The sequence below is a fragment of the Heterodontus francisci genome, chromosome 42, assembly GCF_036365525.1.
Source record: "Heterodontus francisci isolate sHetFra1 chromosome 42, sHetFra1.hap1, whole genome shotgun sequence".
Taxonomy (NCBI): domain Eukaryota; kingdom Metazoa; phylum Chordata; class Chondrichthyes; order Heterodontiformes; family Heterodontidae; genus Heterodontus; species Heterodontus francisci.
The window spans coordinates 7,094,605-7,109,508 of record NC_090412.1 but is presented as its reverse complement, the minus strand read 5'-3'; the positions used below and the strand labels follow the sequence as shown (position 1 = coordinate 7,109,508).

The following is a 14,904-nucleotide window of genomic DNA, read 5'->3' as shown; positions in this document are numbered from 1 at the left end:
CATTCTGGGCTGATGTTCCAGTGGAGCATTGAGTGCTGCGTTGTTTAGGCTGCCATGCTTAGGTTAGGAAGTTGAGGCCCTGTCTGCCTATTTTAATGGGAGTTAAGGATACCATTGGTACTAGTCAAAGACAAGCAGGGTGTTCTTCTGGCATCCAGCCAACATTGCACCATCAACAAATAAAGACAAAAATGGATTAAATATTATTTCAGTGTTGCTTGTAGGATATTGGTGCAAAATGGCTATTGTTTGCCAGCAGAATAGTGTCTGCAATCCATAAAATAAATTAATTTGGAGTGCTTTGACCTGGTGTTGAGATGCATAACTATAAATAATATTATTGTATTGTTCTCGGGCACTAAAATTACAAGTGTCCACTTTACACAATTTTTATGGCCATTCAGAATGTTAGGGATGGGCAATAAATGCTGAACTCTCTAGGGACACCCATATGTACAGAGAGATTTTTTTTGAATGAGTTTCGTTGTGGGTAGAGGGCCAGTTCAGTCAGAAGCAGCTGCCCAGGTAGTGACAATCTCTTTTGATTCTGAGAATCTTTCGAATAGCTCATTTAATCCTTTTCACTATAACTGGCAGCTTTTACACTGTTGAGTGTTGCACCTCACCCACATTGTAAGATGTTCAGTTTTCTGTGGTAAAGCTAACAGGCCATGGTTTCTGACTCTTAGATGTTCTTTATCACAAGTGTGCTGTTAAAATGTGAGATACTTGGCTCTAAAGAATCTGTGGCATACTGAACGTGGACTGTATCTTCTAATGGGCTAACCTCCGGGGTTTCCACTGGGTGCTCCAGTTTCCTCCCACATGCCAAAGACTTGCAGGTTGATAGGTAAATTGGCCATTAGCAATTGCCCCTAGTGTAGGTAGGTGGTAGGGAAATATAGGGACAGGTGGGGATGTGGTAGGAATATGGGATTAGTGTAGCATTAGTATAAATGGGTGGTGGTTGATCAGCACAGACTCGGTGGGCCGAAGGGCCTGTTTCAGTGCTGTATCTCTAAACTAAACTAAACCTGATTCAGCCATTAGCTGATTAACTTCACGGATCTAGAAATGGTCTTACCAGGAGACTGAGCTCAAAATGGGAGTGAAATATAAGTGTCTTATTTTCCAAACCCCTTACAATCAGCATTTCTTGTTCCATTTGTCGTGCAGAGTTCCCGTTTGTTCAGAAGAGTAAGATTAAAGCACCAAGTTACAGTATTTTATGTGCAACCTTATAAGGGTAGCCGTTCAGGGTATTTGATGTGCAAGAGTACAAGATTCCAGTTTAGCAGGATAAGGATCAAACCTCCAGTCGAAGTAGCTGTTGTGCAATTGAATGAGGTTCTTGGGGTTCAGCACGGTAATGGTTAAAATCATGATTTTTCTGAGTAAGGGATGCTCTGAAAGAATTGACATGTTCTTGGGGATCACCTGACCTCTCTTACTAAAGGCATAAACAGCTACCCAAACGAAAACTGTGCTGCCTTTGCAAAACTCTGTTAGCAAACAACAAGAGGAATGCCACCTACATAAACAACAAATATAAGCAAAATACTGAATTCTGCAGACAGGGTGCCCATTCCATGCAGTATGTTTGACATCAGACAAATAGAAATCTGGTGACTGGATGAACCTCCCAGGATTATCCTGCGGTGCGGAGTTCTGTTTGAAAATCTATAGGTTGAAACAATATCAGTTCTGCCAACTGTAGGAGTTTCTATTTATTCAGAACGGTAAAGATTATACAAAAAGAGAGACTTGCACTTATGTAGCATCTTCCACGGCCTCAGAATGTCCCAAAATGCTTTACAGCCAGTGGAATTCTCTTTAAGTGTAGTCACTATTGTAGGAAATGCAGCAGCCAATTTGCACACAGCAAGCTCCCACAAACAGCAATGTGATAATGACCAGATAACATGTTTTTTGTAATGTTGATTGAGAGATAAAAATTGGCCAGGACACTGGGGTAACTCTCCTGCTGTTCTTCGCAGTAGTGCCATGGGATCTTTTACATCTAACTAAGAGAGCAGACGGGGCCTCAGTTGAACATCTCATTCGAATTATGGCACCTCTGGTAGTGCAGCACTTCCTCAGTACTGTACTGGAATGTCAGCCTAGATTTTGGGCTCAAGTCTTTGAATGTTGATCATAGTGCAACTACCCAAGTGCTGAGTCCCTGTTCAGCTGAGAATGCTTTCTTCCCCCATTGCGATGTACCAAACTAGCAGCAGTTTTAAGTGCACCCAAAGGGAAAATGACCCACTGTTTTGTAGGTTAAAGTATTAATACTTTTCTTTCCATTGCAGAAATGTGAAAATTACCATTTTGGTGAGGTGGAGCTGAATTCCGTGCACATCTCCCAGAGGTTCTCCACTGACAGTTCTGGGTTCTATGCTTCTTCTGGCGCGATTAACTTTTCGTAGAGTACGGTATTGTTGAGTCAAGACTAATCAACAGATTCCCATCTACAGGATTAAACCCCCCCAAAAAAATTACCGAAAGTTGTCTTCTGCACAACTTGGCAACACCGGTTAATCCCCAATGCTCCAAGTTCTCAACAGTGATTCATTTCTCACTTACCTTCTGGAGTAAGGAGCTGAATCGATGTGACTCTGCAGGAAGATCATGCCGGAACAGTGATAGTGATGCATCGGAGACTGCAGGGGAAAGACTTGTTTCCACATCATAAACCCTGGGGTTTCTTTAATAGTCAACCCAGTTTTGCACATTGAAATATTTGCAGTACTATATAAAATTTTTGTTGAATATTTCTTGACTCGGGGTGAGATATTGACATTGAAACATGGAGCACTTTCCCATTTGCTAGAACCAAATACTCCAAATTCAGGTATAGCATGGTCAAATGCAAACGGCCCTGTACTTTGTCTGAATATTCTGTACCCTGCACTGGTGATCCTGTGCTCTCTGTCAGATTACAATTTTATTTTTGATTTGGGCCACTCATGTCTGAATTGTGACTGGTTGCACGCATTTTTTAGATGACCCTTGGGGCCAACAGACAGAGAAAGCTTTAAGACCAGTATCAATGACTGTAGGATTCAGAACCAAATCCCAGAGGCCAGTGTGCTATCCTACTGCTCCACCCAGTCCTGATTGCCGTAAACTGTGTCCAAAGTATTTTGTTGCAGCATTGGAGCGTGGCAGATGTGGTTATCATGTAGCAAATAAATCATCATAGACAAGCAAAGCCTAATGTAATTCCCTGCAGAATATGGTCTGTTTTGGGTTTTTTTTTTCCTTGTCCTACAACAGACACAACTGTGAAAATCCAGCACAAGGTGCAGGGTAGCCATTTGGAAGTATGAATTCGACCCTGTACTGCAGATTCCCGGGAAGAAAAAAGAAAGAATTGAATAATATGCACCATTTAATCAGCCAAGTCGCCCCCAAATGGCATCCCCTCCCCTTCCCTCCACACACCAACCAAATCTCATAAAGAGCTCTATTTGCACGATTCCCAGAGTAAGACCAGGAATTGTAGACCTGGTATGTCACCACATAGGTTTATGCTGTGGAGGTTTGCATGTCACATTACGTTTTTAAATGAGAATTCCAAACTCATGTTGTAAGTACAAACCAATCTTGGTGCATTATTTTAGAACTTATTCACCAAAAAGGCAATGCTGCTAAGAATAGCCCTTTCCAAACCTCCACGCTCAAAATTTAAACCGGACAAACCGGCGAGTATGAAATATGAACGCTAATAGAACTGCTTCACTTGGTCTTTATGGGCTAGAATTGACAGACTCTTCCCATAGTTCACTTGCTGCAGTTTCAACCTCACCCTTTTGGGGCATTTCAGTGGTTGGATTTATGAACACCAAAGGGAATTGGGCCCAAATCAGCTCTACTTTTTTGATCCTTATAATTGTCAGTTTAATACAAAAATGCCTGAAGAGACCATAAAAAGAGAGCACATTGCAGTGCTACAAGGATAAATGATCATGAATACTGCTAAGTGACTGCTGTCGGGTTGCTCCCATACTGCCCACTGAAATGTGGTCTTGCACTCGCTTTACTGCATATTCCCGGTCTGGCAACACAGTGTAAAATTCTCATCCTTGTTTTCAAATCCCTCCATGGTCTCACTGCCGGCTATCTCTGTAACCCTCTGTAGCCCTTCAACCCTCCAAGATCTCTGTGCACCTCCAATTTTGGCTTCTTCCACATCCCCTATTTTAACTGCTCCACCTTTGGCCGCTATGCTTTAGGTTGCCTGGGCCCTAAGATCTGGACGTCCCTCCCTAAACTCTCCGCCTCGCTACCTCCCGCTCCTCCTTTAAGATGTTGCTTAAAACCCATCTCTTTGAGCAAGATTTTGATCACCTCATTACTCCTCAGAGTCAAATTCTCTGTTTGTTAAATTTTATTTTATTTAGAGATACAGCACTGAAACAGTCCCTTCGGCCCACCGGGTCTGCGCCAACCAACAGCCACCCATTTATACTAATCCTGCATTAACCCCATATTCCCTACCACATCCCCACCATTCTCCTACCACCTACCTATACTAGGGGCAATTTACAATGGCCCATTTACCTATCAACCTGCAAGTCTTTTGCTCCTGCAAAGCACCTTGGGATGTTTTATTATGTGAAAGGTGCTATATAAATGCAAGTTGTTATTGCTCTTTGAGAGGGTGGGAGCATAATGGCCAGAAGCCAAGTTCAGAATCTCAACTGCAGATGTCATTCTGGCTGCCATGGAACACGCCTTGTGGTTACAATAGGGTGGTTTCCACAGCACCAGGGGCCCGAGGCACTATTGCAGAACCAATTCTGGATGCAATTCTACATTTTAAATGCATCATTAGACCCAATTGGCAGCCAAGCCACCATCTGCTGGAGCATTTAAAATAAAATAAATGAGCTTTTTGCTATTGTTACTGCTGCCACTTTGCCTCCCTCAACAGCTCGATAAGTTCATACGAATTGAAGATAATTATTGTCATCACTGTCGTTCTGGCAGCAGCCAAGGGAAAAGAAGTGGAAACAAAAGCAAAATAATGCGGAGGCTGGAAATTGGAAATTAAAAACAAGAAAATGCTGGAAAACACTCAGCAGGTCAAGCGGCAGCTGTAGGGAGAGAAACCAGGTCAACATGTCAGATCGATGTTCGAGAGAATGAGCTTTAGAGCAAGTACCGAGCCAGGGAAAAGGGAGGGGTTGGGGGAAATATTGGAAAGGTGTCCAATATGGTGGACGACAGGACTGATTAAATAGTAGAAGGAATGATGGTGCAAGGCAAATGACTTTGATGACGAGACATAAGATGGGGCCAGAGAAGGTGTAAATGTTGCAGGGAATAGCAAAGTGGAAGGGAAGCTTTAAAAATCTGGTAAAGAGAAGGGTCCCGTGGCTGGGGAATATGGTGGAGAAAGTTGGGTAGATCCCAGGGGTACAGACGACTCCACCAGCCGTGTACCGATAGGGGTCCCCACCCTGAGCACCAGCCCATACCTCTGCCATTCCCAGTGGTTCTGGTGCAGCCATCCTCCTGTTGTCCAAAAGAAAATGGGAGCATTGGTTAAGATCGAAATTTGTCAACTCAAGCATTACAGCCGAGTGGCTGTAAAGTAGCTTGTAGACAGATGAGGTGCAGCTCCTCGAGCTTGTGTTCTGAAAAATAGAGGAATTCCTTTGAGTGATTCTGCTCCTGCCATATAGTGCTTCAGTCACAACTCCTCTGCCAACCGCAGCACAAAGGAAGGCGAGAGATTAAAATCTCTTGACAATTTGCTTCAAACTCCCAGATGTAAATGTAGTACACTGGCGCTTTGCTAGCTGGCCCCCTTTTGTGGGAGCACCTTCACCACATGGTCTGCGGTGGTTCAAGGAAAAGTTTCACCAAACTCCTGAAGGGCTACTAGGGCTAAGTGCCGGCGTGGCCAGTGACACCCACATCATGAGAACTAATTTTTAAATAGCTATCATAGTTGATTTTCAGCTTCTGAATAAACCTTGTTTGAAAGGTTATCATGTTTCTCTGTGCCAAATGACGGATATTATTCTTTAATTTATTTGTTTTGGGGTTTTGGATTGTGCTGTAATAGCCACATTCATCAGCCAGAAGGACAACTGATTAGCTTGCTAGTCTGCCTCATGGAGCATTCAGTCAACGATATCCCTGGGACTGGAGTCACATTTATACCAGACCAGATTGAGGTGGCAGGTTCCCTTCCCTGTAAAACATGAGTTAGATGAATCAGTTGGGCTTTCATTTTTGCTGGAACCAGTTGGCCAGTTGATCACATTTATCGAATTATAACTTTCCATGATGTGATCTGGCCTTTCATCCTCTGAATTGCTACTCCAGTCTCATAACCACTACCTTGCCCTGATATAAGGATCAGAGTATTGAGTTTATATTAATGTGTATCTATGTTGTTTCTTCAGTTTATGAAGGACATAGTCTGCCTCCAAAGTCCATGAGTCCTAGGGCAATCGCATAACATCTGCAAAAATAAGTGTCTTCCTTACCGCTTTGGTGTCAACATTAATTAATTCTGAGCAATTTCCACCATTTGAGCACAATACAGTCTGCCTAAAATATCCGTCTGACTCTAATGGAGCCAAGCGCTGCCTGTAGCTGCTTTCAGAGCCACAGTAATTGTCGAGCCAACTTGTTTCCTAGAGCTCCATTAGTGTTTTCAGATTGATGTTTACTGGAATCAATTATTACGATATTCAAATTGCCTGAGAAAATTGGCCAGAAGGAAAGAAATTAAGATATTCTGCCTGAAGGTATCTGAAATATTCTTTGCACTGCACGAAAGGATGGCATCGACAAACTGAAATGTTGAGTTATTTTTGTAAAAAAAAATGTCTGCTTGCCTTAATTGTAGGCATTTTGGTCACTAGATTAGGGAAGACCCCCCACACCAGCATTTGAGCTCATACACTCTAGTGCATTACTGATGGAGTGTTGCATTGTTGTAGGGATTGTCCTTCAGATCAGGCATTAAACTGTGATCCTGCCTAATAGGAACGTGGGTAGGCCATTCAGCCCCTCAAGCCTGCTCTGCCATTCGAGTGGATAGATCATGGCTGATCTGTACCTCAGAGCTATTTACCTGCCTTTCTTCCATATCCCTGCCTAATAAAAATCATATCAATCTTACTCTTGAAACCTCCATTATATCCACAGCAACTTGTATTTATATAGCGCCTTTAATGTCATAAAACGTCCTCGGGTGCTTCACAGGAGGATTATCAAACAGAAATTGACTGCAAGCCACATAAAGAGATACTCGGGCTTGGTCATAGAAGTACGTTTTAAGAAGTATCTTGAAGGAGGAAAGAGGTTTAAAGGAGGGAATTCCAGAGCTGAGGTTCTCGGCAACCGAAGGCATGGCTGCCAATGGTGGAGTAAAATTGGGGATGCGCAAGAGTCCACAGCCTCTTGGGGGATAAAGTTCCAGATTTCTACCACCCTCTTCAGGTAAATGTTAAAGACACTAGTTGAAGAAGAAGAGAATTCTCCTCTTGTCCTGGCCAACATTCCACAGACTCAGTAACACCAAGGAAAAAAAAAATGACCTTGTTGCAGCTTAGTCTAGATATGAGACGTCTAGACATAGACGCAACCACTGAATGCTGGAGGAGAGATGACAGTAAGTGTTTTTGACGTCAAGACAGTATTCAACCAGAGTTTGGTACTAAGGAACCCTCACAAACCAGAGATCAACGTGAAAACCGTCCAGTGTCTGGAGTCGTATCTGACACATCGAAAGATAGATGGTTAAGGTTGTTGAAGGTTAGTCATCAAAACCACAGGATATCACTGTAGGAGTTCCCTAGCCCAACCACCTTCATTTGCTTCATCAGTGACCTTCCCTCTGTCATTTGGTCAGGGGTGGGGCTATTCAGATGCTGCTACTTTCTCTGCCATGAGTACTCAGCTTGGCTTTGTTTTTCCCCCTTCATTCAGTTACAGGTTGGTTGTAGGCATTGCTGGCAAGGCCAGCATTTATTGCCTGTCACTGAGTAGCTTGCTGGACCATTTCAGAGGGCATTTACTGTGGGCTTGGAGTCACAGATAAGTCCGACAGAGTAAGGGCGGCACATTCCTTCCTTAAAGGGCATTCGTGAGCCAGGTGGGTTTTTACAACAATCTGGGTAGTTAGTCATTATTCCTGATGTATTTATTAACAGGATTTAAATTTCCCAGCTGCTGTGGTGGGATTTGAATTCATATCTATGGATTATCAGTCCTGGTTTCTCTATTACCAGTTAAGTAACATAACCACTATGCTACCGTTCCCTAATAACGACAGTGGCCCCGAAGCTGGGTTTCACATTGCTGGACTGTATGGACCTTTGGCGTATATCTTCAGAGTCACTTTCCTTTGGTGTACACCAAGTAGAAACATGACAAATTGCCTGAGCTTTGAGGGCTGGATTGGCAGGGAATAGGAGCTGTATGTGGCCCTCAGTCCTCAATTTGGACATCCTTGGTGTACCCCATTAGTATATTATCAATCAGTAATATGTATATATGCATGGATCCCTTGCATGTATATAGCACCTTAGACAACGACAGGAAATCTTAAAGCAATTTACAGCCAATTAAGTACTTTTGAAGCGTAGTCACTGTTATAATGTAGGAAACAAGGGAGCCAAATTGTGCACAGGAATATCCCACAAACAGCAATGAGATAATCACCAGATTATCTGATTTTAGTGATGTTCATTGAGGGATAAACATTGGCCAGTGCACTGGGATAACTCCCCTGCTGTTCGTCAACATAGTGCCTTGGGATCTTTTACATCCATCTGACAGAGAGCAGACGGGGTCTCGGTTTAACGTCTCATCTGAAAGACGGCACCTCCAACAGTGCAGCACTCCCTCAGTATTGCACTGGAGTGTCAGGCTGGATTTCGTATTGAGGTTTCTGGAGTGAGATCTGAATTCAGCAACCTTCTGATTTAGAAGTAAGGTTCTATCCACTGAACCATTGCTGACACCAAACTACCTTCCATTCATTCCCATTACATCGAGTAATATTGTACCACACAGCTTTCCGGGTACTGCTACTGCAGAAAATAACAAATTTAAATGGTTACGAAATCTTGACAATTCCAATTGTGCAAACCCATTGACGATGGACCAAGCAGTTTTTTCTCATTCACTATTTTCAAATGTTCTTACACACAAGGCTAATTGCAACTTTAGTTCTATAAAAAGGTTGACTACACGGCAGATGCTTGGGCACACCACCACCTGCAAGTTCCCCTCCAAGCCACAGACCATCCTGACTTGGTACTGTACCGCTGTTCCTTCACTGTCGCTGGATCAAAATCCTGAAACTTCCTAACAGCACTGTGGATGCATCTGCACCTGATGGACTGTAGTGGTTCAAGAAGGGAGCTCACCACCACCTTCTCAAGGGCAATTAGGGATGGGCAATAAATGCTGGCCTAGCCAGCGATGTCCGCATCCCACGAATGAATTTTTTAAAAGTCAACACCAGGTCATGGTTGTGCTCTACTGAATCTCCCTGCCTGTCGCTGATGTTGACAGACTGCTTCTGCCTAATGTTGGATAAAGTGTTTGTCTCTTAGGCTCTGCAGAGGAGACTTTCAATTAAGAATTATTCTCCCATGGTACAACTTTGTCAAATATGGAAGTTGCAGGATACAGAAAAGAACATGTTAGCTCCTGCTATCCCATCGCACCATTCTTCTTTAATATTCTAAATGCAGTCGATTCTGCTGCCAAATTTGTCCCAGAAACAATTGCACAGTAGAATTCTAATCCCTTCTGTGCAAAGTATATGTTTCTGTTCAGTGCTATCCGTTGTTTTTTTTTACAGAATAGATTTCTAAATGAATGCTAAATGAATTGTGGTGCAAAGATTTGCTAATTGACCAATTTTAACTGGAGTTTATGGAAATTCTGAAACAACTGTCACTCAGTGCCAGGAGCACATTGCATTTCTTGGCAAAGGGGTTATGTGTTCATCAGGATTCAACAGAGCGATAATAATTTGTGTAATAATCGGAAACGCTTCTCAATCTTAGAAGTTTTGCCACGCTTTTAAAAATGAGAAAGATGGTCGTTTTTTTTTTTAACTTCCAAATGTGTTTTCTTTGTTTTAACCAAGGCCAGAAACTGCTTTTGTAAATGTAGTGACTAGGAGTGGTACAAAGTCAGTTTGCCACTGATTTATCCCAGTTTTCCTAGAAGATGTCATGCTGAAATTGTTTGGTGCCATGATCAAACAGCACCTGAGTATTGTGTCCGATTTTGGTCACCAATGCACATGAGAAGCATTGAAGTCCTGGAGGCAGACAAGCAAGACTGATTGTTAGTCTCAGATGATTCAGATATGAGGAAAGACTGGAGGATCTTGGGGTTTTTTATCCTTGAAAGTTGGCATTGGGAGATAATAAACCATATAGGAAGGGGAAATCCAGAACAATACTTCAAGTTAAACCATGATGATAGCAATAACAACAACTGAACTTGTATAGTGTTTTTATTGTTAGCGATGTGAAATAGGCCAAGGAGTAAGAGATAGATACTGAGTAAATGTAGCGAAATGAGGCAGGGTGACTGAATATTTAGTTGAAAAGATAGGTTTTGTGAAGATTTTTAAAGATGCAGATATTTAGGGAAGGACAAAGGCAGCTGAAAGCCCCACAAGTAGGGGGCTGGTGGAAAAGGGGTGGGGGGGGGGGAGAAGAAGAGGAATAATTAAGAGTCTGGAGTCAGAGCAATGGAGCATTTGTGGAGGTGATTATAGGACTGGAGGAGATTGGAGAGGTAGGGAGGTGTGAGGCCATGGAGGACTTTTAAACAAGGACAAGGATTTTGACTTTAATGTGTTCGATAAAGGTCAGCAAGGATCAGGGCGATAGGTGAACAGGACTTAGTGGAACTTGAGCAGTGGAGTTATGGACATGTTGGAACGTAAAGAGAGAGGATGATGGGAGGTCAGCAAGATGGGAGTTAGAACAGTTCAGTCTGCAAGTAACACATATATGTATTAGGGTTTAGGCAGTGGAGGGGCCAAGATAGTGTGGAGGCAGGCAAGCTAGCGAAAGTGAAACTAAATGATCCTGGTGATGGATAGGATGTGGGATTTAAAGCTGTGTTCATGGTTAGCGGATGCCAAGGTTGTGAACAGTGTGGCTTAGCCTGAGAGAGTGCCTGTGAAGGAAATGGAGTTTGTCATGAGGACTGAAGACTGAGCTGGAGAAAATTGTGACTCATCTGAGGCTAGGTGTCAGACAAGCAAGCATAGAAGCTGTTGGCGAGTCAAGAGAAGTGGTGGAGAGATTGAGCTGTTTGCCACTGACATTCATATGGAAGCCACCACCGTGTCTACAGATAGATGGTTATGCCAAGGAGCAGCACATATATCAGGGAGATCCTTGGAAAACTTCCCAGATGGTGGTGTACTGGTTGCATTCAGATAGATTGGAATGCAGCCGTACAAGAGCTGTTCGAAAAGGCTGGACGACAGAGAGGCATTGGTGGAGAATGACCTGATCAACCATCTTTAATGTTGTAGAAAAGGCAAAGAGGATAATACACTTCAGTCACAGAGAATATCTTCATGACTTTGGCTCTAGGAAAAAGGGCCATGGGTTCAAAACACAACTGTAGGACTGATCTCAGGAAGCTCTTTAGCTTAAAGTGGTCTACAGGTGAAATGGATTCCAAGTAGAGTGGTGGAGGTAAAGGGGAACTGTAAGTTTCTACTGGACTAGCCTGCTAATGTGCCCTGAATAGCCTTCATCCATATCTACCTGTGTTATCTTGTGAAATAAACTTGCAGCAGAAAGCTAGTCTATTAGCATCATTTACTATACCAGTGTCTCCTCATTTCATGATATGGACATCTGGTGGGTTGCTGATGAACCTTTCTGTGTCTTTCTCAACCTCAGGATGTCCCAAAGTGCTTTACAGCCAATGAAGTACTTTTGAAGTGTAGTCACTGTTGCACACAGCAAAATCCCACAAACAGCAACATAGTAATGAGCAGATCATCTGGGTTTTTTTTAGTGATGTTGGTTGAGAGAGAAATATTGGCCTGGACACTGGGAAGAACTCTGTTCTTTTTCAAAATAGTGGCCATGGGCTCTTCTATGTTCACCTGAGAGGGCAGACGAGGCCTCGATTCAGCATCTCACCTGAAAGACAGCACCTCTGACAATGCAGCATTCCCCCAGCACTGCCCTGCAGAATTCCAAGGAGTGAAAATATATCAAGAAAACAATGAAATTCTCTTGATAGTTTGCTTTTTTTTTACTGCTGTCTCCTCCCCTCCCCTCCCCTCACCTCTCCTCCCCTCTCCTCCCCTCCCCTCCCCTCGCCTCTCCTCCCCTCCTGAAAGCATTTATTCAAGTTAGGGTATATTTCCTAAACACCTGCCTCACCTCTTCAAAATGACCATTCCTCATGAATGAGCAGGGACAGTGAGTCAGCAGGCTATTTGATTGTGGAAGGCAACACAACTGAGTCCCATCCTGTCCTGGCCCCATGCCTGCAAACAGGCAATCATTTTTAGCAGCAGCCTTTGATCAGATGCAGGAACCTGGCTTGAATAATTTTCTTTGAGAAATATACAAGCTTTATCCCTCTTTTATTTTCAACACCCTACAGAAGGCCAACTCCCTCCCACGTATGCCTGCTAGTCACCAGATTTTTGTCTGCGATCATTCCTCAGAAGAAATCCTCAGCCAGTTGTGCATACCCGAACAGCTCTCCACTTAAAAGAGTTCGGAGAAGAGTGACAGGATTCCATGCCTTCAGGGATTAGATTAGGACGACAGACTCAGGAAGCTGGCCTTATCTTTGATGGAGACGCGACACATTATATAATAAGGAATGGTTGGTGTGAAATATAGACAAGCAGGTTGCTTAGTTTGAGAAGTGAGCGCAGAAATTGAGAATACAATCACAAAATTTACAAGCTCTAAGCGGAGTTAGAGATCAGGATTTTTTTTCCCCCAAAGGATGCTGTGCAACAGGTTCCTGGGAGAAGTAGGTAATTGTGGGTCAATTTGTGCCATTAAAAAGGTACTATTGAGAAAATGGGTTGAAGGTTACAGAGATATTAATAAATCCGTTTTACTCACTTGCAGGGTTTAGAAGAGTCTAGAGATGGCGTTCGCCAGAGCTGGTGGGCAGCCATAAAGTGTGGCGAGTCGAAGAGACTTAGCAGTTGGCAGGAAAAAAGACAAAAGTGCCCCGACAAACAAGTTTTTCTGCAGCACCTGTGGAAGAGCCTGTCACTCTAGAATTGGCCTTTATAGCCACTCCTGGCGCTGCTCCACACAACACTGACCACCTCCAGGCGCTTACCCATTGTCTGTCGAGATAAGGAGGCCAAAGATGAGAGATCTTAGCTGAGATGGAGGGGGTTATTTATGGTTGCAGTATTCATACAACAACAGCTTGCATTTATATAGCGCTTTTAAAAGAATTAAATTCCCAAGGCACTTCACTGGAGTGTTTTAAAGTAAACTTTGACACTGAGGTACATAAGGCCATATTAGAGCAGGTGACCAAAAGCTTGGTCAAAGAGGTAGGTTTTAAGGAGTGTCTTAAAGGAAGAAAGAGAGGTGGAGAGACGGAGAGGTTTAGGGAAGGAATTCCAGAGATAATGATCTAGGCACCTGAAGACACGGCTGCCAATGGTGGAATAATTAAAATCAGGGATGCACAAGTGGCCAAAATTAGATGAAGACAGGTATCTCAGAGGGTAGTGGGGGATGAAGGAGATTACAGAGATAGGGAAGGGTGAAGTCAGGGAGGGATACAAGGATGAAAATTTTTAAATCGAGGCATTGCTTGACTGGGAGCCAACGTAGGTCAGTGAAATGTAATGTAACGTGAGTAGAATTTAGCTTTGAAATAGTACATTGTGTAGAACATGGTAACGCACTTCTTGCTGCGTGCAATGCCAGAGCAAGTATAAAATATAATACAAATGTTCCTGATCAATGAACTGTTTAAGATATTTTACAGTCGGTGATGGGAATATCCTCACCTCCCTCCATCCTATCTCCAGTTGAGGCAGAATGAGGGACAGCAACATGAAGGATGACTTGCATTTATATAGTGCCTTTCACGACCACCAGTGTTCCCAAAGCATATTACAGCCCAGCTCTTCCTCAAAATAGTGACACAGGTCCTTTTATGTCCGTTTGAGAGGGCGGGCACATTTAAACATCTCACCCAAAAAGACAGCACCTCCAACAGTGCTGCACTCCCTCTATACTGTCTTGATTTTTTTTTTGTACTAGGGGTGGGCCTTAAACCCACAACCTTCTGATACCTAATGGTGAAACTGCTACCAACTGAGCCACAGTGAGGCCATTCTGGTAGCTGCTATCTCAATGGGCTCAGTAAGAGGTGGGGATCTCACTGCCGGTAGATGGTGATGAGTAATTTCATTCATTTCAGCAACACCTCCACATTATGGTCAATAATGCATCCTCCTTTCTAGTTGATGTTTTATATATTCCCGATTTAACTGGAACAAATCCACGTTCATGCAGTTGTCCCAATCGTATTTTAAGAGCCTGCTTCCTCACCGTTTTTTGTGCTAATTCGATATTGCACCTCTCAAGCAGCACTTTGCTTGTCATTAAAAAAAAAATGTCTTCATGTTACATACTTGACCTGAGAGCTGTACGGTTCCACCCCTCCCCCCCCCCCCCACCCCACCCCCCCCCGCCTCTGAATTTCTTTGCTGAGGATGCTGTTATCTTAGGGGTACAGTTGCATGTGAGTGTGTGTCTATCGATGTGTGTGTGTGTGATATATCGAGGTGCTGTGTATATGTGGCGCAGACTCGCACAGTCTCAGATTAAAGAGAGACAGAGAGAGGGGGGGGGGGGGGGTGGGGACAGCGTTTAGAAA

General features: G+C 43.4%; 1 protein-coding gene across 2 annotated transcripts in view; it reads left to right on the top strand.

Annotated features, from left to right (window-relative positions):
- Positions 1–2,774, top strand: part of ascc1 (activating signal cointegrator 1 complex subunit 1) — a 41,704-nt gene extending 38,930 nt beyond the window's left edge. For both annotated transcript variants that reach the window (XM_068020450.1, XM_068020448.1), the window contains one exon: positions 2,313–2,774. In XM_068020450.1, the coding sequence (XP_067876551.1) occupies positions 2,313–2,429 (117 nt within the window). In that variant the 3' untranslated portion in view covers positions 2,430–2,774. The remainder of the gene's footprint in view (positions 1–2,312) is intronic.
- Positions 2,775–14,904: the final 12,130 nt, after the last annotated feature.